The 25,129-nt window shown below is 43.5% G+C and overlaps 1 protein-coding gene across 17 annotated transcripts in view; it reads left to right on the forward strand.

Moving 5' to 3' along the window:
• Positions 1-25,129, forward strand: part of LOC147698860 (uncharacterized) — a 205,441-nt gene that overhangs the window by 162,451 nt on the left and 17,861 nt on the right. For 16 of the 17 annotated variants that reach the window (XM_086935464.1, XM_086935463.1, XM_086935462.1 and 13 more), the window contains 2 exons: positions 3,270-3,305; positions 17,297-17,332. The exons of the other annotated variant lie outside the window; for it this stretch is intronic. In XM_086935464.1, coding sequence (XP_086791590.1) covers positions 3,270-3,305; positions 17,297-17,332 — 72 coding nt within the window. The remainder of the gene's footprint in view (positions 1-3,269; positions 3,306-17,296; positions 17,333-25,129) is intronic. 17 annotated transcript variants of the gene reach the window in all.

Genomic DNA, 25,129 nt, shown 5'->3' on the forward strand with positions numbered 1-25,129 from the left:
GAACATTCGGGAAACAGGCTCCCACATTGCCACTCTCCCCAGGCACACAGAAGAGGGAGGCCAAAGGATGTTTGAGTACGAGGGATTCACGGAAGCTGAAATAATGATGGAGATTAGGAAAATGAGGAATGACGGAACGCCAGGTCCAAATGGCATTCCAGCCATGGGCTTTAAAACAGCCCAATCATTCTTTTCCATAGTCCTCACCCCTTATACAACTTTTCATATGCAACAGCAACAATTCCACACTCATGGAAAGGATCTATCCTCTTCCCCATTCACAAAAAAGGCGACCACATCAACCCCGCAAACTACGGACTAATAGCCCTGCTTGATGTAGAAGCCAAAGCTTTTGCCAAACAATTACTGAGAGAGCTAGAGAACTGGGCTAATAACCATGAAATATTCCCATTCTTTCAAACTGGCTTCAGGAAAAACAGTGCAACACCTGATAACATCATGGCCCTAGCCTACCTCTCAAAACATGCTTTTAAAGTCAGGCACCCTCCGCTGTTCTGCTGTTTTATTGACTACTGTACAGCTTTTGACAAAGTCGATAGGGGCAAACTCTGGGGAAAAATGTCATCTTGGGGGGTGCCCCCCAAGTTATTGAAAGCCATCATATCCCTTCATGAGGAGACCTGGGTACAAGTCAAATTAAGCCCCACAGCTCTATCTGCAAAAGTTGAAATCAACAACGGACTGAAGCAGGGCTGCGTCCTGTCCCCCTTATTATTTAATCTTTATACAGCAGATATGGGGGAGCCCTGAAAAGGCAAGTCTAGTTCCACCGGGACTGGGCAAGGCGAGCATGGCAATTCTAAAATAAGCAGACCATACTGTAGTGATGGACCACACAAGAGTGGGCCTCAAAGAGCACTTAAAGAGTTGGGGGAGTATAACAAGGAGAATCACCTGACAGTTAATCAAGACCGTAATTACAGTCATTTGGCATTCCCAGGAGCTCTAGGTAAACTTATAGCAGCAGCGCAGGTCAAAGCCCACAAGACTGTGCTGCAAGCACCTAGGAATTCAAGGAACACGAGATTATGCCTTGAATTAGTCCTCTGCAGACCCCAACTGGCCCTCCAGGGAGAACTAATAAAATACTATATCAGAGTCCTCAAAGCACCACACAACTCTCTCAAACACCATCATGTAACAATCTTTAGAGAAGAGGACTCCCCCTGGTTTACCAAACTGGGTAAAGCAACAGAGACCCTAAATATAGATTCCAACAGTCTGTCCCTAACAGACATCCCGCTTAAGAATTGGTCAAACATCAGGAGATGGCAGGTCCGCTTCATTTCATACAATAAGGATCTAACTGCACTGCGACACAACACCTATACAAAGGCATTCGACGAATCTTACACCTTGGGGAAAGCCCAACCATACCTAAGTGAAGTATTAGGGGCCCAGGCACGCATAAAAATCCTTTTTTTGAGGCTAACGTCACTTAGAATTAGGGACTTCAATCCAGAATGGGCACGAACAGATGTTGCCGTTTCATGCCACCTATGCAATTACCAACGAGAATCCTGGCTCCACTTACTAGCTCTTGCCCCAAACTCACCTGCGATCGTCAGTGGCTGCTTCATCCCATTCTCAGAGCTCTTGGCATTAGAACTTGCAAGGAAGCATCAGACTGGGGCTTTTCAGAAATAAAAACACACCACCTGGCAAGAGCAGCACAATTTACTTACCAGATTGGTCAAGCACTAGACGCTAGAGTATAATAATTTTCTGCCCATGAAAGTCTGAGCCAGATTAATGTGCCATCAAGGTGTCACTGTAACATTCATGAGCAAAGAAGACCTTGGCCGCCACATCAAGTACTATGATTGGAACATTGCCAGATTAAAAGGGCACGTCCCTTTGCAAATGAGAAAATCCCTTTGCTTCCATGCCCATGCATTACTACCAGCGCGGGTGCTGAGCCAAAGAAGCTGTCAGTGCTCCCCTTGATGGCAGCCCTCTGTAGGGGGAAAAGGGGTTCTACAGACCCCCAGACATCCCCTTGCAGGCGGGTGCAGTCACTCACCACACCCGCCTGCAGGGGGATCTATAATCCCCCTTCAAAGTGCAGACGGCTTGCACTTTGAAGAGGGCAAAGCTCTGAGGCAGCCACTCCCATGGCAACGCAGGTTTGCGGCTGCCCTAGAGGCAGCGCATTCATGTTAGTTCAGCACATTATTTTAGTTTACGCTGGGCACCCCTTTTAAAAGGCACGCCTGGCGCAAACAATGAAAATGTGCCATTTGTATAATATGGCCCATGGTCCATAAATTCGGACCAATTATTTGGAGGGGTCGACAATATGAGCTAGGGACTCATTTAAAACGTCCCTCGGCCTCCTATAGAAGTGTGTAATTATTTTTTACTCTAGCCACTGGTTGTCAGCAACCAGTCCACAATCTGCATGATCCCCAGTCCAGCTCTCCAGATTCTTCTGTGGGCCCTTGGCCAGCTTCAGGGTCTGGGTTCTTCCAGGCCCCTTTACTCTGATGCATTCTTCTTCCTCTTCCTGCTTCTGTACCACTCGCTTCTCATGCCTTTTCCTGCTCTCTTTTCTGCCCTTTTTGCAGCTCCTACTCTTTCCCCTGCACATTTTGCTTCTTCTCCCACCCGTTTCCCGTCCATTTGTCTTACTCTCCTCTTCAGTCTTTTCCCTAGTGCGTCATTCTCAACTTGTTCATACATTCTTTTGTGCTCTCTTTTTGCTTTTTGCTTCACTCTTTGGGCCCTTTTAATCCGCTTTTGCCCCTTTTTGCCCTTTCCCCACCCCTTTCTCCCATTTCCTCCCACCTCTTCCTCTCATTCGAGCCTATTTGCCTATTACCTCCTAGTGACACTCCCACCTCCCAGGACCTACTTAGTGGAGGCTGCAGTGCAGCTGCCCTATGTGCACACCACTGACAAGCCAATAGTGCGCCAACGGCAATCCAGTCTGCACCACATCACTAAGACCGCCCTTATTGCAGCCACAGATTACATCTGAGCCCTCCTTAACAAAGGAGAGACAGCTGCCCTTATCCTCCTTGATTTCTCATAAGCCATTAACACCATCTCCAACAACATGCTCATTGCCAGACTGCATGACAAGAGTTAGTCCCATGTTTTTAATTCTTGGGAGTTCTCAATGTTAGTTGAACACGATAACATAGCTAGTGTACTAATCTTAGTCTTTGTTTAATTTTTAGTTCGCTCTGTACGGAATCCTTAAAAAAAACATGTTAACACTGCTCTTTCTCCCTTTCCTCTCATAGGAAGAACTCACAAAGGGAAAGGTGGCAAAAATTCAGGTAAGACGCTTGTGGGGACTACAAGTGGAGTATCAGGCTTCCAGGCTGTAGGTTTTTGGGCAGGAATGCAGATTTTCAAGCAAGGACGAGAATAGAGAACCACTGTCTCCAAAAGGAATGAAGTCATTAAGGGCATCATCGTTTGGGCGTAGTATTTATACCGTGCTCAAGGAAGATAGCCACCACTACTGTGTAATGCCCAAAATCTCTAGATTTTTTGGGTATCACCGATTTTTCACAAGGAGAGTGTGCCAGACAATCAGTAGGCAAAAAGTGCCCAGAGAATGAATGTGGACTTAATGGGGGCTTGGAACAACTGGGACAAAAGACAAAAGTCCCTGGGAGATAGTGTATGACAGCACAAAGGGTCTTCGGATTAAAAGACCCTGGGAAATGATTTATTGGAACCCAAGGGTCATTGAAAGGAATAGCTCTGGGGGGATGGTAATATGAGTGACAGAACAAAATTCCAGAGCACAAATCACAAAAGAGGGAGTGAGAGAATTAAGATCCTTGACTGCCCTCCGCCCCCAAAAAGAGGGACCTGTCAGGCGAACTTGGTGGGATAGTAGGCCTGGAAACATCACAAAAGGTGTAGCATGCAGACATTCGCAGTGGGTTCTAATGAACAATCGTCTGGCCCGTACCCTTTCCAACCCACTAAATAAAATAGACGCCCCATGACTCTCTTAGCATACATGGATGCCATGGACCTCAAACTTCACGTTATCCTCTACTCATATCGGAGGGGAGGGGCACTTAAGACAAGTTTGAGCCCGATAAGGTAGAAGCAAAGGAGCACGAAACACAGGTTGTATTGCCAAATCTTCCGCCATTTGGCGCTTCATTGCCACCGGGATGATGACCCTGAAGATAGACAAAGGACCCTGATACCTGGCTGTAGCTTGCAAGGTACTTCCATTTTAGGCTTCATGGTGGAGAGCCATACCATATTTCCTTCTTTGTAGCCAGCCTGCTGTTTTTGATAGTTCTTGGTCTGCACCTCCATGTGTTCCTTCAACTCTTGCAACTGTTTTTTAATCTATTTTTGGACTTGAGATTAGAGATCATGATAGTCCTGAATAGATGGAATGTTGCTTGGGATTCGTGGTGGATCTGTAGGTAGAACCTGTGTATGCTTTCCTGTTACACAGTGAAATAGGAAAGCACCAGTGGCACAAGACTGAGAGCTACTGTATACAAATTTTACTAAAGGGTGTATCTGTTCCCATTCTGTGGAATTATTGACTAAAAAACAACAAATAATCTGTTTCAATGACTGATTTACTTGCTCTGGCTGCTCATCACTTTGTGGGTGATAGGCTACCAAGAGTCGAGTATCAATGTCCACCAAGGTGCACAAGCTCTGCCAGAATTCCGAGAAAAATTGTGCCCTCCTATCAGAAATTGTAACAGAATGGAGATCATGAAGCAGCGTGACAAGCTGAAGGAAAAGAGAGGACATGCATAGCATCAGGGTTCATAAGCATCGGACCTGATGTGAACTTGTTGTTAAGCAAGGCAAAGGTTTAATTCGCTTTTTCGGACCAGAAGAAAGGTACTTTCCTGTTAAAAAATCTGGTAATGGTTGTATTATTTTCAGAAAATGGGTAATGAATCGCTGGTAAAAAACTACTTACCCCAGGGAGCCCTGTATGTTCTTACTTTTAGTAGGTGCTCTCCAATCCAAAATTTCAGCTACTTTTTCTTTATCCATAGTATGCCTTGTGGGGAGAGAAAATAACCCAGAAATTCTCCTATAGAGGTGTGGAAGGCCCACTTTTCAAATTAGCAAACAGATTGTTTTCAAAGAGACGTTGTAGAACTGCTCAGCGGGAGTTACATGGGCAGTCAGATTCTGGGAATAAATGAGTATGTCATCATTGTACAAATGACACATATGTGCAATAAGTCTCTTAGGAATTCGTTGACAAAGAACAGGAACACCGCTGGGGATTTACAGAGTTCGAACCGCATTGCTAATATATTCAAACAGGCAGAACTTAATTAGGAAGAGTGTCTTCCATTCATTACCTTCTTTAACGTTGATGATGTGATAAGCCCCTCACAAGTCCAATTTGGTGTAAATGGTTCAATTCCAGACCTGATCAAATAGAACCAGGATCAAGGGTATAGGGTAGCAATTTTTTAATGTGACTTTGCTAAGCGCCCTGTGATCAATACTCACACAATTTGTCATTCTTTTTAAAGGACAAATAAAAATGTATTTATTCATTTTGAAAGTTTCATAGAGCGCGAACAAGACCCTTCCGGATATCAGAGCGCTTTACAATAAGTAAGGTTAATTATACAAAAAATAAATGCAAGTTAAACACGTATACATAACATCTTGTAAAAGTAATGCAGTAGGGTACAACACAGAACAATCCAGTTGAACCAGGTAAAGGATAGATATAATGTCTAGGTTGTCAAGTTGGACCCTTGTCATAGTAAGGATTAGTAGCGAGGGTACGTTTGATCTCGAAATTTCTTTAGTCTATGCTCAGGTGAATTTTGCCATGAGAATCTATTTTACTTCCTTTTGGAAAGATGCAGTAGAAGAGTTCAGTCTGGTTTCTGGGGGTAGAGCACTCCATATCATGGGCACCATCCCTGGGAAGGTTTGTTTATATGTTTTCTTCTTGTTGAATCTTTGCGGCTTCAATAGTAGGTTTTCCGCACTTCTTGAAGATATTATCCCACCAGAGATCGTCAGTTTCTGTGCCAGATAGCTGGGTGCATTGTGATGCATGGCTTTATGCGTCATACATGCTATTTTCAAATGAAGTCTTGCTTCCAGTGGTAGCCAATTCAAGGATTTTAAGTCTGGGGAGATGTGGGAACTTATTTTCGAACCAGTGATGAATCTGGCTGAAGCATTTATTGATGCTCTTTGAGGTGCTGTTGTAGCTTTTGGAAGGCCAGACAGATAGACACTTCCATACTCCACTTGAGGAATAACTAGAGCTTGTACTGCCAAGTTGAAGTCATTGACTGGCAGGCAGGATTTCAACTTCCTCAGTGTGTTTATATGGAGGTTTGCTCCCTTTGTTGCGTTGCTAAGGTGTTTTTGCATATTGAGGTTACTGTCAAGAGTTATTCCCAGTGATTTTGCAGAGTCCACAATGGTTGGTTGAATATTGAGATGTTTGATCCAGTCTAGCATTATGGGGACTTTGGTGGGCGGAGCTATTAGGAGGAATTTGGTTTTTAGGGCGTTCAATTTGAGATGGTTTTCTGTCAGCCAAGTCTGGGTATTCCTAAACATTGTGTTTAGCAATTTAATATTTTCTAGGGTGTGGATCTTAAGGTATAGTTTTGGGTCTTCAGCGTACATGTGAAAATGCACGTAAGACGCATGTAGCATTTCGGTGAGTTGTTCCATGAAAAGATTAAACTGTGTTGGGATAGTGACGACCCTTGTGGGACTCCCAACGTTACTGGGATGGGGTTTGGACAGGGTAATGTTGACCTTGAATTTTTGTGTCCGGTTTTGGAGAAATGAGGTAAACCAGTTTAGCACTGACCCTGATAGACCCATTCTATGTTTCAGAAGATCTATCAAGTTCTCATGTTTGACCCTATCAAAGGCTGATGAGAGGTCTAGCAGGATGAGTAGTCATGTTCTGTTCTGATCAAGGATTTGTAGCTCGTCGTCAATTATGTGTGTCATGGCTGATTCAGTGCTGTGACCTGCTCTGAAGCCTGATTGGTGTTTTGTTAAGAAGGTCAACGTGATCGATATGCCTTGTCAGTTGATGGTGTGCATATTTTTCCAATAGTTTGGTCAAGGTAGGTGTTAGACCTGGCATCATTGGCGTGAGTCTCCCTTCCATTTTGAAGGGTTGCCTCCTCTGTTTTGATATGTTTTTGCTGGTTTTATGCTTTGGGCGCTGTGTCACTGCTAATCTGTTCAAGTGCTCCCTATGTTAGATTAATGTACTAATTGGTGATTCCATGATAGGGTTATTTGATTTACCTGTCAGCCCCTAGTACAGTGCACCATGTGCGCCCAGGGCTTGTAAATCAAATGCTGCTGGTGGGCTTGCAGCACTGGGTGTGCCACCCACAGAAGCAGCTTGTAAAGTGTGTCTCAGGCCTGCCATTGCAAGGCCCATGGGCAGTCTAGCACTGCCATGTCGACTTGGCTAAGTGCATCCACTTACCAGGCCCTAAACCTTCCCTTTGCTTCATGTTAGACACCCCTATGGGAGGCCCAAGGGCAGGGTGCATTGTAAGTATAAGGTAGGCATGTCCTAATAGTGAATTACAGTCATTTTCGTGTTTCACTGTTGAAGGCTACCTGTTCTCCATAGGCTAAAATGGGCAGTTAGATTATTACATTCTTATTATCCTAACTGACTCTGGGAACATGGTAGAAATTCGAATTTGGTATGCCTCAAATCAGAATGATAAAATACATCTTTTAGTAAACTTGGTTTTAATATTCTGTGTTTGAAAATACCACTTTTAGAAAGTAGGTATTTTCTTGCCTAACTGTCCAGGTTGTGTATTCCTTGTCTGGGTTTGTGAGTGACAGGGCTAGGGAATTCCAGGATTCAGGCTGGGGCAGCACGGTGGTCAATAGAGAGATGTGCATCTAGATGGGAGGGAGGAGTTGCACCTGGGACCTGAATAGGGTTGGGCCTTCCCTCTACAATGCTTGCTCCACCTACTGTGGCGTGTCTAACGTCTCTGCCCTGCACTGTGAAAGGAGAGAAGGAATATTGTCAACAAAGTGCTCCAGAGCTGTATCTTCCCTCCTCTGTGCTCGCTCCACATCCTGTGGGGCGGCTGATGTCTCAGCCCTGCACAGCGAGTCCTGTAAACAAAGTGCTCAGGAACTGGTTTGGACTAGGCAGAGGCCTCTCTGCCTTCAGTGAACAAAGGATTTTGGGGTATAAATATTGGGACCCTGATCCCAAGAAATTTGATCACTTCTGGAACAAGAAACCTTTTGCCCAGGAGAAGAACCAAGGAAGCTGCAGGAGTCTTTATTGCCCCTCTGCCAGTGTGCTGTTTGCTGGGTTGGCCTGCATTGGTTGCTTCATTGCCAAGGAAAGGAGAAGGAACTTTTTAAGGACTTTCATCATTTACAGAATATTCTCCAAGGGCTTGAACTGTGCTTGCCTTCTGCTGAAGTCTCAGGGACAAAAGACTTCATCTCCAGCTCTCCTCTGAATTTCCTTGCAGGGAATTCTCGACTCTAGACATTTGCGTGTCACTGGGAGCTGGAAGCGCGACGCATCGAGAGGAAGCGTGTCGTCGCTGTAGCCGAGATCGTCACATCGCCGGAGAAGCGAGCCTTCGCTGCATCTCCCTGGAAGCGTGTGTTCATTGAAGCTGCCTGCTGTCACATCCCTGGAGAAGCATGACGCCATGAAGAGAGTCGCCATCGCATAACTGAAAAAGCGTGTCGCATGGCCTGTCGCGGCTCCAAACTACAGAGTCATCGCAAGGCTGCCAGGACATCTACGCATCGTCATGGCATCGCCGCATCAAGGGTGCCATCTTCTTGCATCACAACTGGATCATCGCATCGCATCAAGGCGCCATCTTGCGCACCGCAACTGGCCTGCAGGCCGAGAATCTACGCATCACCTCCACACCGGTAAGGGTCACAACGCATCCCCTACGCTGCGCAAGCATTGAGGCACGATGCATCATCTTCCCCGGATCACGGAACCAATGCATCTCCCCTTTTGTGAGCCTTTTGTTTACTTTGCGTTACGCATCCGGGTACTTTGTTGAGAACTTTGTCGCATTTATCATCAACTTGAACTAAGCAACATTTTATCATCACTAAGAAATCCTAAGTGTAGTATTGTGGATTTTTGTCGTATGTGGTCTTGTGTTAAGTCTATATAAAGAATACTTATTTTTTATAAAACCTGATTTGTGTCTATCTGTAGTGTTTGCACTGAATTACTGTGTATATTCACAAATGCTTAACACACTGCCTCTGAGATAAGCCAAGCTACCAAGGGGGTGAGCAGGGGTTACTAAGGAGTGTAATACCCTTATCCTGACTTAGAAGTATGGGGTCCCTATTTGGACAAATGTGAATACCATTGCCAACTAGAGACCCCCAGATCTAACAAGTCGAATATTGGATACAGGGCAATAGTTGTTTAGGTTCGTAGGGTCAGCCGTGGGTTTCTTTAGAATGGGTGATACCTGTCCAACTTTGAGGGTGTCCGGGATGCAACCTTGTTGAAGAGAACTGTTAATGATCTTGGTCCAGAGAGGCAGAAGCAGTGGAGTTAACTCTTTAACAGTGTTTGCGGAGAGGGGATCGGTGAGGTGATTGGCAGGCTTCAGGGCACTAAGAATCTTGCATATAGCTTCTTCAGTGTTATTAGCAAAGGATGACCAAGCTGCATCATTGTTTAGGACAAACTTTGTAGGGATTTGCTGTGGCGCAATTGGGAGTGCTGGGGAGGTTTTCGTATGAGGACCCAAGTGTAAGATTAGGTCATTGAGAAGATCCTTCTTGATGTTATCAGTCTTCTGATTAAAGAAGGCAGAAAATTCTTCACAGTTGGGTTGCAGGCGGGCTATGTCTTATAGAAGTTGAGGTGCATCCTTGGATTGGGTTTTGAATCATTCAAATAGTATTTTGGGACGATTTCTTGCATGGTCTAGTTGGTGGCTGAAGAAGTCTACATTAGTGCGCTTGATCTTTCGATAATATGCATTTCTCTTTTTCCATAATATCTTGAGGTGATTGGCGGATAGACTGATCTCCAATTGCATTCAGAGGTTCTTAGAGACCATCTATCCTTGTTGAGTAGACGATTGTACCAGGGCTTAGAGTCTTTTGTGGAGACTCTCTTTAGTTGAAGGGGGGCTACCTTGTTTATTAACGAGGTCATGGAATTGAGGTAGTGGTTGGTGAGATCATGGACTTCGGAAGAACCTGCAGGGGGCAGAAGTAGGTTGTAGCTGGAAGAAGGTAATATGTTAGCGTTGAGTTTTTTCAAGTCTCTTTTCCATACTTTTGGTCTTGTGGATTGAACCGAGTTAAGTTTCACTGTTTCTTGATAAAGAAGGTGATATTATGATGGTCTGACCAGTCACAGGGTTGGATTGACAAGCTGAATGGAATCACTTTTGGAGATTATTAAATCCAAGATTGAGCCTTTTTTATGTGTAGGGCTGTTGCAAATATGGGTGAGGTCTTGAGCATCAAGGACATTTTTAAGACTATTGACCACTGCATCGTTGTGGTTGCTCCAATGGAGATTGAAGTCGCCAAAGAATATTTGGGATACAGTTGAGGATACAGGTATGCAAGAGTGGTGTGTGAAACAAATGTCTAGTAACTCATCTACATAGTTCTTGAATCAGACAGAGCGTAAATCCTACTCCTTGGTGGTACAGCCCCAGGAATTAGATTGATTCTATCTATAGTCAAACTCCCTATGGACCTTATTTTGTCAAACATATTATGGAAATCTTGAAATACAGTGGGTAGGTCCGGGATAATTCCCTGGTCAATAACTTCACAGGTCAAAGGAGATATAAGGTCGTGAGCGGTTTTATAGAACATAGATCGACAATGTTGCAAACCCAAAGTCACAAGACATAGAGCTCAATCAACATGAGCGTAGTGGGTCTACAAATAAGGCACCCCCAACATTGCCATGAAGGTGGGAGTGTCTATAAGGTCAAAAATCAGGTCTTGGTGTGACCATTTTCACAAACCAAAAGAAAAGATAGAGTTTGATATTGGATTATATCTGATGGGAGCACTGAGCTTCTCACACAGGTTCAAGTTCGTCTTCTTTAATTCATTGGATTTTTAAGGCGGTTGTAAGAGTGAGATCTAAGAAATTGTCAGTAGCTCTTTCACTCATCTAGTAACATAAGCAATACCTTTCTTTGTTGAGGTCAAATGATTACTGCAACAAAGGCTGGTTACCTGACATAGAATACTTCCTATGGTGTTTGCCAAGTATTGGGAGGTCTTTTCCAAAATACTGCTTGAGAAGGCAACCTCTTCAGTGCTGATCTTTCTAGTTCTCTGGAATCTGTTTATTGACAACTCCCACTGTCTTTCACATAGTTTTAGGCTCCATTAAGTAGTCCCAGGTAAAGTACCCTGCCTTGCTGTAATAGAGGCATAAATGTAACTTGTGTCTTCACTCTTTTCCCTCACTTGATAAGGGACCTTGAACTCCTGCTATCTGCATAGTTTCTAGGGTGACAGGGAGAATCTTGGTCCAGAGAGGCAGAAGCAGTGGAGTTAACTCTTTAACAGTGTTTGCGGAGAGGGGATCGGTGAGGTGATTGGCAGGCTTCAGGGCACTAAGAATCTTGCATATAGCTTCTTCAGTGTTATTAGCAAAGGATGACCAAGCTGCATCATTGTTTAGGACAAACTTTGTAGGGATTTGCTGTGGCGCAATTGGGAGTGCTGGGGAGGTTTTCGTATGAGGACCCAAGTGTAAGATTAGGTCATTGAGAAGATCCTTCTTGATGTTATCAGTCTTCTGATTAAAGAAGGCAGAAAATTCTTCACAGTTGGGTTGCAGGCGGGCTATGTCTTATAGATGTTGAGGTGCATCCTTGGATTGGGTTTTGAATCATTCAAATAGTATTTTGGGACGATTTCTTGCATGGTCTAGTTGGTGGCTGAAGAAGTCTACATTAGTGCGCTTGATCTTTCGATAATATGCATTTCTCTTTTTCCATAATATCTTGAGGTGATTGGCGGATAGACTGATCTCCAATTGCATTCAGAGGTTCTGAGAGACCATCTATCCTTGTTGAGTAGACGATTGTACCAGGGCTTAGAGTCTTTTGTGGAGACTCTCTTTAGTTGAAGGGGGGCTACCTTGTTTATTAACGAGGTCATGGAATTGAGGTAGTGGTTGGTGAGATCATGGACTTCGGAAGAACCTGCAGGGGGCAGAAGTAGGTTGTAGCTGGAAGAAGGTAATATGTTAGCGTTGAGTTTTTTCAAGTCTCTTTTCCATACTTTTGGTCTTGTGGATTGAACCGAGTTAAGTTTCACTGTTTCTTGATAAAGAAGGTGATATTATGATGGTCTGACCAGTCACAGGGTTGGATTGACAAGCTGAATGGAATCACTTTTGGAGATTATTAAATCCAAGATTGAGCCTTTTTTATGTGTAGGGCTGTTGCAAATATGGGTGAGGTCTTGAGCATCAAGGACATTTTTAAGACTATTGACCACTGCATCGTTGTGGTTGCTCCAATGGAGATTGAAGTCGCCAAAGAATATTTGGGATACAGTTGAGGATACAGGTATGCAAGAGTGGTGTGTGAAACAAATGTCTAGTAACTCATCTACATAGTTCTTGAATCAGACAGAGCGTAAATCCTACTCCTTGGTGGTACAGCCCCAGGAATTAGATTGATTCTATCTATAGTCAAACTCCCTATGGACCTTATTTTGTCAAACATATTATGGAAATCTTGAAATACAGTGGGTAGGTCCGGGATAATTCCCTGGTCAATAACTTCACAGGTCAAAGGAGATATAAGGTCGTGAGCGGTTTTATAGAACATAGATCGACAATGTTGCAAACCCAAAGTCACAAGACATAGAGCTCAATCAACATGAGCGTAGTGGGTCTACAAATAAGGCACCCCCAACATTGCCATGAAGGTGGGAGTGTCTATAAGGTCAAAAATCAGGTCTTGGTGTGACCATTTTCACAAACCAAAAGAAAAGATAGAGTTTGATATTGGATTATATCTGATGGGAGCACTGAGCTTCTCACACAGGTTCAAGTTCGTCTTCTTTAATTCATTGGATTTTTAAGGCGGTTGTAAGAGTGAGATCTAAGAAATTGTCAGTAGCTCTTTCACTCATCTAGTAACATAAGCAATACCTTTCTTTGTTGAGGTCAAATGATTACTGCAACAAAGGCTGGTTACCTGACATAGAATACTTCCTATGGTGTTTGCCAAGTATTGGGAGGTCTTTTCCAAAATACTGCTCGAGAAGGCAACCTCTTCAGTGCTGATCTTTCTAGTTCTCTGGAATCTGTTTATTGACAACTCCCACTGTCTTTCACATAGTTTTAGGCTCCATTAAGTAGTCCCAGGTAAAGTACCCTGCCTTGCTGTAATAGAGGCATAAATGTAACTTGTGTCTTCACTCTTTTCCCTCACTTGATAAGGGACCTTGAACTCCTCCTATCTGCATAGTTTCTAGGGTGACAGGGAGAATACTGCTCACTTCTTTCCTGTCTTTCTTTACTACAAGGAATTTAGTCTTGCTTCTTGTCATTCATCTTTTCTCTCATGTAGTTGGTGATCAAATTTGACAACCTGGGCCTAGATGTAGGAAGTAGCAACTTACCGAATGGTAAATACCGAATTTTACCGATTCGGTATTCACTATTCGGAAATTGCTATGTAGGTAAAAAAAATCGGTAAAAATACCGAATCGGTAAGATTCGGTAATTACCGATTCTGTAATTACAGAATCGGTATTTGCCATTGATTCCTATGGGCCTTGAAGCCCATAGGATTCAATAGCAAATACCGATTTGGTCATTACTGAATCGGAAAAATTACAGATTTTACAAGGGGGACAGGGTGTCACTTTGACACCCTGTTGCCCCCCTGTTACTGGCTTGTGTGCCATGTGGCACACAGACATGCCCTTAGGGCATGTCTGTGTGCCACATGGCAAAGGTGTACATGCACAGATGTGCATGTACACTGGAGTTCGTTATTTACCATGTAATAGTATTACATGGTAAATAACGAGTCGGTAATGCCTTGTGGCACTGTTTTCAGTGCCACCTACATCTGTATTTACCGATTTGGTAAATTTACCGATTGTGTATTTTACAGAATTGGCAAATTTACCGAATCTGTAAATATACCGATTCTGTATGTTTTAAGGCCCCTACATCTCCATTAGCAAATACTGGTCGGTAACGGCCGAAATCGGCCGTTACCAACTGGTATTTGCCGACCTACATCTGGCCCCTGGTCTATAAACTCATAGCAATTTGTTGGGGTTCAACAATATGATCTAGGGACTCCTTTAAATTGTCCCTCAGCCCCTATGGAAGAGAGAAGCCTTTATTTCTTCCAGACACTGGGTCTCAACAATCAGTCTACAGTCAGCAGGTGCCCTGGTCCAGCTCTCCATCTACTTCTGTTGGCCCTCAGCCAGCTCCAGGCTCTGTGTTCTTGCAAGCCCCCTCTCCTCTGCTCCATTCTTATTCCTCTTCCTGCTTATATGTCACTCTCTTCTCAAGCCTCTTCGTGCTCTCTTTCCCACACTGTTTGCTGCTCCTGCTGTTTTTCATGCCCTTTTTCCTGCTACTCCCACCTGTTTCCCACCCATTTTTCATATTCTCCCATTCAGTATTTTCACTATTGCTACATTCTCACCATGTTCCTTAATCCTTTTTACTCTATGTTGCCTTTGTCTGCCCTCTTTGGGCTATTTTAGTCTGCTTTTGACCCTTTTTTCCCTTGCCCTGCCTCTTTCTCCTGCCTCCTCCCACATACCCCTCTCTGTCCCGCCTTTTTTCAAGCCCTGCCTATTGCCTCCTAGCGCCCACATACCTCCCAGGACCTACATAATGCCGGCTGCAGTGAGGCCCCGCAGCTTGCATATTGTTGGCACACCAAAGATGCCCAAAAGGCAAGCACATGTGCGCCTGTCTGCGCCTGTGCAGCAACAACAGCACTAAGATAGCCCTGATCACGGCCTAAGACGACATCTGGGCCCTCCTTGCCAAACGAGAGACAGCCACCCTTATCCTCCTCTCAGCAGCCTACGACATCAACTCCAACACACGCCCATCGCAAGACTCTATGAGATAGTCATCCAAAGAGCTAACCTCATATGGATCTCCTCCTACCTCACCAACAGAACACAACAAGTGTACATTCCATCCTTCACCTCCGAACCCAAACCAATCCTCTGCGGAGTTCCTTAAGGCTCATCATTCAGACCCACTCTCTTCAACATCTACATATCCACCTGTGGCAATGTAGTCAGATCCAACAGACTCAACATTATATCCAGTGCCAATGGCACGCAACTCATCCTCTCCCTCTCTGAAAATTCCACCGCTGCCTGAAACAACTTTAAAGAATGCATAACCAACGTTACCAATTGTTTGTAGAATAACTGCCTCAAGTTCAACACAGACAATATGGAAGTTTTGATCTTAGGCAGTGACAACTCCCTGTGGGAGGCTTCCTGGTTGCACACAGAGCTGGGGCTCACTCCAACCTCAACAAAGCATGCCAGGAACCTCAGTATCATCCTGGATAGCAAACTCACCATGAAGTCCCAAGCAACATAATGTCATCATCCTGCTTCTTCATCCTGACAATATTATGTAAGATTTTCAAGTTTCTTCCCCAAAACACGAGATACCAGGCCCTCGTCAACAGTTGACTGGACTTCTGAAACACCCTCTATGTGCGAATCGAGGCCCACCTACTTCAAAGACTACAGAAAATCCAGAAAGCTGCAGCAAGGCTCATCCTGGTTTTCCCTTGTCACACCCACATCACCCCGCACCTCAAAAACTCCACTGACTTCCTTTTTTAGAAAGATGCCAGTTTAAGCTCCTCACTCGCATGTTTAAGGCACTTCACAATTCCAGACCCTCTATGGACGTCCTTACTCTTCTTTACTCATGCTGCCTCGTACCCCCTGCTTTTAACGCAGCTGAGCAGGAGGATGCTCCCTCACCTACCTCACAATCAAAGCCTACAATGGTTTGCCCTTGTTCCTTGGGACTTCCCCTACTGTGCAGGAGTTCTGTAGGATTTAAAATACCTGGCTCTTTGACTGAGACCCTGGACCCTGACAGCTCCTGGATAGCCTCAAGGGTGACAAGTCACACTCTGCAATTGGACGGACAGGGAATAATGAATGCTACTTTGGTTGCATCTGAAGTGAATGCGCCAGGATTGTACAATAAGTGCAACAGACATTAGCTCCAGAAGGCATCTCATTTGGAACTGCCCCCATAAAATTACTCGGTGGGGTCTGAGGGACAGGGGTATGGTCTTCTCCGGTCACATTAAAAGACTGTTTCCCACCAAGGGTAGGGAAAGACTTGGGTTTATGATCAGTGTGTGCAAAATGTGTCTTTTTCTGACATTGCTCCAAAGTTACTTAACCAATGGGGTGTTCCGCAAATGATCCCTAACTCATCCCTAAATGTCCGATTCACCTTCCATAAGGTCTGGTCCTCAATTTGCATGTCTGCCAGGGCTCAGACCAGGTCCAGTGCACAAGGGGCCTCCTTTATTGAAGTTAGGGCTAAATCTTGTTTGTCTATATGATCAGTAGGGTCCATATTGTCCAAGTGGAAAAGGTTGTTGTACCTTGGCTTTCTGTTAAGGCCTCTAACTTGGGATATTTATCTGCGGGTCGATGCTGGACCTCTACTCTCCTCTGGGACAAATCCCGACCAGGGCTACAACCCCAAATCAGCAGGTGTCCCAGAAGAGAATGGGGGAAGATAAGAAAAAAGAGAAAGATCCTTAATCAAGATCTTGTATAGGGGAACCTCCAGAAAGACTTCTCTTAATGTTTTTGCTGTGTTTGCTTTGTCAGACTGTTCCCCGTCTATACCTGTTAACGATTCACAAGGGAGAGAGAGACCTTAGTTTACCCAATCTGTTCAAGTTACTGTACATCAGATATCCTTTCACACAAACAATCATTCAGTACAAATATCAGTGTGCCTACGGTCGATACGCTGCAACCACTACTTGGGTAGAGAACCCCCTGCTTGAAATTTGCTATTAATCAGAGTCTCTTTCTCAATACTGAGCAGGAGAGGATAAAATTGTTAGTTCAGTACATTAGATTAAAATGTCTCCCAAGAGTTAGCCCCATGTTTTCAATTCTTAGGAATTTTCAATGTTAGTGCACTAATCTTAGTCTTTATTTAATGTTCAGTTTGCTTGGTACAGAATCCTTAACATACACGTTAATGCTGCTCTTTCTCCCTTTCCTCTCACAGGAAGAACTCCTGAGGTGAAAGGAGGCACATATTCAGGTAAGAAGCTTGTGGGGATTATCAAGCTTCCAGGCTGGAGATCTTTGGGCGGGAATGCAGATTTTCAAGCTACAGGAAGAGAGATCCCTCTCTCCAAAAGGAATAAAGTCATGCAGAGCTTTGTCATTTGGGCGCAGTATTTATACCGCTGTCAAGCAAGATGGCCACTGCTACTGTGTGGCATTGATTTTTCCTAGGGAGAGTGTACCAGACAATCAGTAGGCAAACAGGACCTGAGGAATTAATGTGGGTTTAAGGGGGGCTTGGAGCAACAGGGACAGCAGGCCCCTGTAGATAATGGATGGTGGAATAAAGGGTCTTTTGATTAAAAGAACCCGGAAAATGATCTATTGGAACATAAAGGGCCCCTTAGAAGGAATGACCTGTGGGGGTGGCAATATGAGTGACAGAACAAAATTACTTGCAAAAATCACAAAAGATGGAGTGAAAGAACCAAGATCCCTAACTACCCCTGCAAAAACAGTGACCTGGTGGGCCGACTTGGTGGGATAGCAGCCATGAAAGCATCACAAAAGGCAGAATGTGCAGACATTGGCAGCCGGTTCCCATGAACCAATATCTGGCCCGTACCCTTTCCAATCCACTAAATAATATAGACAACCCATGACTCTCTTGGCATACAAGATGCGATGGACCTCAAACTTCATTTGATCATGTACTCATATCAGAGAGGAGGGGCCCTTAAGCCAAGTTTGAGACCAATAAGGTAGAAGCAAAGGAGCATGAAACACTGGATGCAGTGCCAAACCATCTGGCAATTGGAGTGTCATTGCCACTGGGTTGATGCCACTGGGTTAATGCCCCTGAAGATAGACCAATGTCCCTGATACCTGGGCTGGAGCTCGCAGGGACATTCCATTTTAGGCTTCTTGGAAGACAGCCATATCATATTCCATTCTTTGTACTCAGGCTGCTGTTTTTGATGGTTCTTGGTCTGCAACTTCATGTGTTCCTTCAACTCTTGTAACCCTTGTTTAATGTATTTTGGACTTGAGATTAGAGATCATGATAGTCCTGGATAGATGGAATATTGTTTGGAGTTCTTGGTGGATCTGAAGATAGAGCTTGTGGATATCTACCTAGTAGACAGTGAAATAGCGAAGTACCAGTGGCACAAGACTGAGAGCTACTGTATGCAAATTTTACTAAAGGGAGTATCTGTTCCCATTCCGCGGAATTAGTGACTAACAAAAATCAAAAAATATGTTCCATTTACTGATTTACTTGCTCTGCCTGCCCATCAGTTTGTGGGTGATAGGCAACCAAGAGTTGAGCATAAATGTCCACTGAAGTGCACAAGCTCTGCCATAATTCAGAGATAAATTGTGCTCTCCTATCAGAAATTATAACAGAAGGGAGACTATGAAGCAGTGCGACAATCTGAAAGAAATGAGAGAACAAATCCTTCAATGTGAGGAGTTTTCATTAGAGGTACAAAGTGTGCCATTTTAGAAAACAGGTCCACAGTTACCCAGATTGTAGTGTGATCATTGAAATTGGGAAGGGCTGTGCTAAAATACATGCTTAAGGTATGCCATGGGTATGGAGATACTGGGAGAAGATATAAGAGCCCTTGGCACTGAGTAGGGAATCTTATTTTGAATGTGTGTTCGACATGAATGATTATAGTTGTGCATGTCCTTAGACAGTCCGGGCTATCAGAACTATCTTTTGCACTTTACTATGGTTTTCTAAATACCAGTATGTCCAGTGAGAAGGATATACAATTTCCTGCACTAGCTCTGGGGGTGTTAGAAATACATTGTTCTATTGTAAAAGAGGCCATCTTGTATTCTATTCCCATTATCAGTCAACCATTTCCCTTATCAATCTGAAGGGCGTCCTGCCTTACGCTTTTAAGAAAGGTTTATTTTTGGCAACCTCCTAGAACCATTTCTGGGCATGATGTATGTATCTTGGGAGGTATAACCCCACTGTGGCAGGGTATCCGCTTTTCTTTCTTGGGGCCCTGGGTGATAGGTTGGTATAAAACCAGTAGCCACAGAATTTTCATTGAGTTAAAGCATTAAGAGATTAATAAAAATGCAAAATCTTGTTTTTTATGAATATCATGACAGTTTGAGCAGCTCCCAACAAGTAATGTTACAATTCTTGAATACCTAACTTGATTGTGACTAACTCTCTCTCAACAATCATGTAGTTTTGTTCTGCAGGTAACAGCTTTTAGATAACTTAGCTATGGGATGCATATGTCCTGTAGAATTATCTTGCTGCCACCTCCACCCCACCACTACTTGAAAGGTATCTGTTTTGATGAAAAAATGTTGCATAGCATCAGGGTGCCTAAGCACCGGAACTGGTGTGTACTTGTCGTTAAGCAAGGCTAAAGTTTGATCAGCTTCCTCGGACCAGTGGAAAGTTACTTTCCTGTTCAAACAGTCTGGTAATGTGTGTAATAATTTCAGATTAATGGGTAATAAATCTCCTTTAAAAAACAAAAAACGGTGAACCCCAGGAAGTCCTGTAAGTCCTTAATTTTAGTAGGTGCTCACCAATCCAAAATTTCAGCTACCTTTTTCTTATCCATAGTTATGAAAATAACCCAATAATTCTACTATAGAAGTGTGGAAGGTAAATCTTTCAAATTTAGCAAATAGATTGTTTTTAAAGAGACATTATAGAATAGCCCAACGTGAGTTATGTGTTCAATCAGGTTCTGGGAGTAAATTAGGATGTCATCTATGTACACAATGACACAGATATGCAATACGTCTCTTAGGACCTTGTTAACAAAGAACTGGAACGCCGCTGGGGATTTACAGAGTCCAAATGGCATTACTATGTATTCAAAGAGGCTAAACTTAGTTTGGAAGACCCTCTTCCATTCATTGCCTTCTTTAAATCTGATGAGGGGGTAAGCCCACAGGACCAAGGGTAAAGGGTACTAATTTTTAGGTCTCGCCTACGAAGCAGGCATGCGCTACATAGGAGGAGACCTTTAGGAATCGATTCAGTTTTTGGCTCAAAAATGTGCATGTGTTGCATTGCTTTCAATGGCAACGCGTGCACGTTTGGCGATTCCCTTGCGGGAGCGAGCTTTGAAACCATCTGCTTGTAATTAACAGATGGTTCCTGCTCGCGCCCGCAATGGATACAGGCGCAGGTCCCTCCTTTCTCCCCTCCACCTGCTGCCTCCTCCTCTCCTCGTCAAACTTGTTGTTCTTACGTGTGCTTAGAGCAGCAGTGGAAACTCTTGTTTCACCTATACCCGCTTGTATTTAAGTCAACGATAGACTTGTGCATTAGGAGAGCTTGTGAAGACCTGTCTGTCACAGTAAACGGCGCGCAAGCACATCCCTTGGGTTAAGAGAGAGTTTGCCGGGTATGTTCGAAAGTTTTTTTCTGCCCCCACCACTTGACTATTTGCGAACAGGGGCATATGAGACTTTTGGCGGATTGCTTATGTTTTGTTGTTCCGCCACCCATAGTTTGTGACTGGGAGGAACGAATCTGGAGGAGAGCGGTCTCCCTGTCTCACAGAGGTACGTGTGTTACCAATGTTTTTTCTGGCGGGTTGTTTGGTTGCCCCACAAGGTGCCCACGGCGAGAGAAGTTATATTGTTATCTTCACTTGTTGGGTGTTTGTGCACTTCTAAAACGTTTTACATTATTCAACATCGCATTCTCGTGTGTGCGCCCTTCCTGTTGCGTGAGTCAGAGCTGGAACGTGCTTCCCCTGGCATGCTTTGACAGGTTGAATGTTTTGCAGCGTTGCAGTTGTAAACCTGCATTTTTTTTCTTGAATCAAGCGTAAGCGAACGACAGACTTTGACCTGCGGGGTCGCCTGGAAGCCTGCGTGAGAGTGCGGTTGAGGTGCTTAAGAAGACCATGGTCTCGCAACGAGGCCGATACTCATTCTCGCTAAGTGCGCAGCACCATTAAAGATTCATGCATCTGGGCGGACACATCATTTTTTTGTTCACAACAATTACTTTGTACAGGATGCAGGGAGAGCCCAATGGGGAATAAAGCAGAGAGAAGTAACCGCCCTCCTTCCTAAAGCGGCTTCCACCGATCATTAATATGCGTTCCTCTCCTCAGGGTTGTGGTGTGCGCCTTTTATATGGTGTGGTATATACGCCATCAAGAATCTATGCATCAGTGGACATTCACAGAGCACTGGCATTTCCAACAGCCTGTGCATGTGTGCAAGTGCTGTAGTGCCATATTAACACCCGGTCGCGAGCTGTACGAATGCCAATTATCAATAATTAATACAAACAGAATTGTATTAAGAGTTTGAACTTTGCTGCATATCAGGTTTGATTCGCTCCTCAATTAAAAGCGAAAGTAGAATAGCAAAACTACTAGTGACCATAAGTAAAGACAAAAACCAGACTGGATAAAATTTTCACTCCGGACCTTGGACAACCTTTGATTTCATTATGAAGAATTTTCCTCTAACGTTTGCCTTGCAGCAGCAACGAGAAGTGGGGCGCTTTGTTGACATTTCTCTTTTAGTCAAGTGCCTAAAACAGCGTCAGTGATTACTTGTGTAGAGGTCAGTGGTAGCTTGCATCATAATGTGGTGAGGACAGATGATGGATATCAAAGTTGGAAAAGTGTGTCCACAAAGTGTTTAGCAAACTTATGATGGAGTTCCTCAGTGGAGGATCAAGGGTAGGCTCGAGGTGCGCACACAGTCAGTACCTTGTCAAAGACTTTTGCACATCTTCAGGGTATATCAAACTGTGAAAAATAAACATAAAGCCTAGCAGTTTGTAAAGGCCCAAAACCTTTATTCAGCTTTACTATCACAACTAAATGTCCCTGTTTTGTATTGATCTCACAGCATTGTTTTTAGTCTTAGAACTTGTGGAGTGGATAACTAATAATCAACTGGTACAGGCTCACCACTTCGTCCACGGGTTCATAATAAGTAAGAAGGAATCAACACTGGAGCGAAGTTCATACCATAGGTCCTTTATTACGCATTCATTAATGGGGCTCCGTCCGAAAAGCACCATAGAGATACTCAAGAAGAGAGCCCCCTGAAAAATGGTTACATGGGTTTTTGTAGCAAAGATCACAGACAAGGGACGCTCAGAGGTAAATAGACCTTTGGGAAGAACACACAAATGAAACAATCAGTAAGAATCAACAACCTTGGTGTCTTGTGTAACGTTCGCGTCCTGAAGCTGCACAACAAGATAGGCTATCTGAACAAACTTTATAGAAGGCTATACCATTGTTCAAAAAACTCAGTGCAGACATCAGCTGTTCTTTTGTGCTGACCTTGCATGTTTGAGCAGCCTACAATGTCCCAATCTAGATTCTTTACCAATGTTTATGCAGGTGCGATGTCAAGGATAGAGCCAGGCTGAAAACAGGGAAGGGGTGAAAATTGATGAGGCACAGCTTAATATAACAAGCTTTGGCATAGCCAATAGGTCTTGCCTTTGGGACATTATCAGTGTTTAGCCATGCAACAGTTGATGTTGCACCAAGGATAAAGTGCTTCATAATTAAATACTTATAAGGCCCCAAAGGCAAGACCTATTGGCTATGCCAATGCTTGTTTACAGTGAGTTTGCCAAGCTCCTTGTAATCAATATACACACAATTTTCTATTCATTTTAAGGGACAAATAACAATGGGGAGGACACAGGTAAGGAAGAATGGTGAATTAAATGAATGTCTAGTAACTCATCTAGATAGTTCTTTAGATGATGAGTTTCTGAATCAGACTGGACGTAAATTCTACTACACAGCAGGATGGCCCTGGGAATTAGATCAATTCTACAGTAAAACTTTCTATGGGGAGGTAGCTGAGTTGCCTTTTCTTTGTCAAAGACATCCTGTATGTCTTGATATTCGATGGATCGGTTTGAGATAGTTCCCTGGTCAATAACTGCACAGGTCAAAGGAGACGTTAGGTCTTTAGCAGTTGAATAACATATGGTTGACAATCTCACAAACCCAAAGCCATGAGACACAGAGTCCAATCAATTTGATGGTTGTCGAGCTGCAACCAAGGCACCACCAAAAATCGTCCGAAGGTGAAAGTCTCTATGACGACAAAAGTCTTTGTGTGTGTCCATTTTCACAAACGAAAAGGTAGAGTTTGATATTGGATTATATCTGATGAGAGCTCTGAGCCATCGACTGCTCACACAGGTTCAAGTTTGTCTTTTTTTATTTGAGTAATTTATTGGGAGATTTCAAGAGAGAGATTTAGCTCTTGAGTCTAATACATAGGCAAGACCTTTCGTTCTTGGGGTTAAATGATTACTGTGCGCAGAATGTTTAGACGGTGTGGAATTCTCCCTCTGATGTGGGCCAAATATTGTGATCTTTTCCAAAACACTGCTCAACTAGATGACCTTTTCACCAGTAGGCAAAAAGTGTCATAGGGGCTGATTAAGGCCCTAATAATGGATCGGATTAAAATGGGCAAAAGACAAAAGGCCCTTCGGATAGTTTATGGCAGCACAAAAGGTCTTATTAATAAAAGGGCCCTGGGAATGATCTACTGGAACACAAAGGATCCTCGGAACAAATGGCCCGGGTGATGGCAATAGGAGTGACAGAACTAAATCCCAGGACACAAATCACACAAGAGGGAGCGAGATAACCTAATTATTTCGTCTCCAAAGAAAAACCTGCCGGATGGAGTTTGGTGGGATAGCAGGTAGGAAAGCACTGCAAAAGGCAGGGTACGTGAACATTTGCAGTGGTTTCCCATGAACGATTGTCTGGCCCGTACTCAATAGGGTCCTAGATCTTTGAGTTCCTCTTATAGATTAGTCTTTTCTAAATGTCACTTTTACACTAGCTTATGGCCATAGCTAAAGAATTTTGGAATATTTGGGAAAAATCCACAAATCAGTTATTGAGTTTCCGCATCCAGTAGTCATGATACTAATGTGGATCAAGTTTAAAATAAGATTGACATGTGGCAACAGTGTTTCTGCCTGTTTTTCACATTTAATGATCTGAAGTTAACACTAGCATTGTACTAACATTAAGGAGCACAGCTTTCCCATGCCATACAATGGAAGGTGAGCTTATCAACTGAATGTACAATGTACAAAATGTTTTCCTAGCTCCAACCTTCTCTAAATGAGGGTGCACATTGTACAATTTTTTAAACATCTTTACATTTCTTATTTGCATCTTTGTTAGAGAACTATGTTTAATTTTAAATTGTGGCATTTGAGCAGATAATGCTTTTAAGAACCGGAAATGAGGAACTTCCCCTTACTTGCCATTTGCTATCTCCCAGAATACCATGTTTAGGTGAGCAAAAGAGTAGTACAGATTGTTGTGTAAAGTACAACTTTGGCGTAGTTCTACAAGGTTTACTTACCAGCCCACAGGTAACACAGTTAAACTTTGTTCAATGAACCAGCGCTAAATGTAAAAGACAGGTTATTTTAGCAACCCCAGTCCCCACCCAAAACATGTTGAAATAGAGTTATTGGTTTTGAGTTATTAACAATCTTTTGCAACAGGATCAGTGGCACTGTGGTAAGAAAAACAAGCCTATTTCGTTATTTACAATATTACACACACACATACACACAAAGGACTAAGAAGAATAGACTGATTTAACTAAAAGCATTTATTATAACAGGACAAACCTGTCTCTCAGCACATCTAAAATAACTACACAATATATCACAAAACCAGCAAGAAGGCACTTTGTAAACAACAAGATCAACATGAACATTTCAAACATGGTTAAAAAACCTACTTCGATGCGCTACACTAGAAGAAAATGGAGAGTAGAACAACGCGCTATTTTGAGTTTT

Source organism: Lissotriton vulgaris, chromosome 8, assembly GCF_964263255.1.
Source record: "Lissotriton vulgaris chromosome 8, aLisVul1.2, whole genome shotgun sequence".
NCBI lineage: Eukaryota > Metazoa > Chordata > Amphibia > Caudata > Salamandridae > Lissotriton > Lissotriton vulgaris.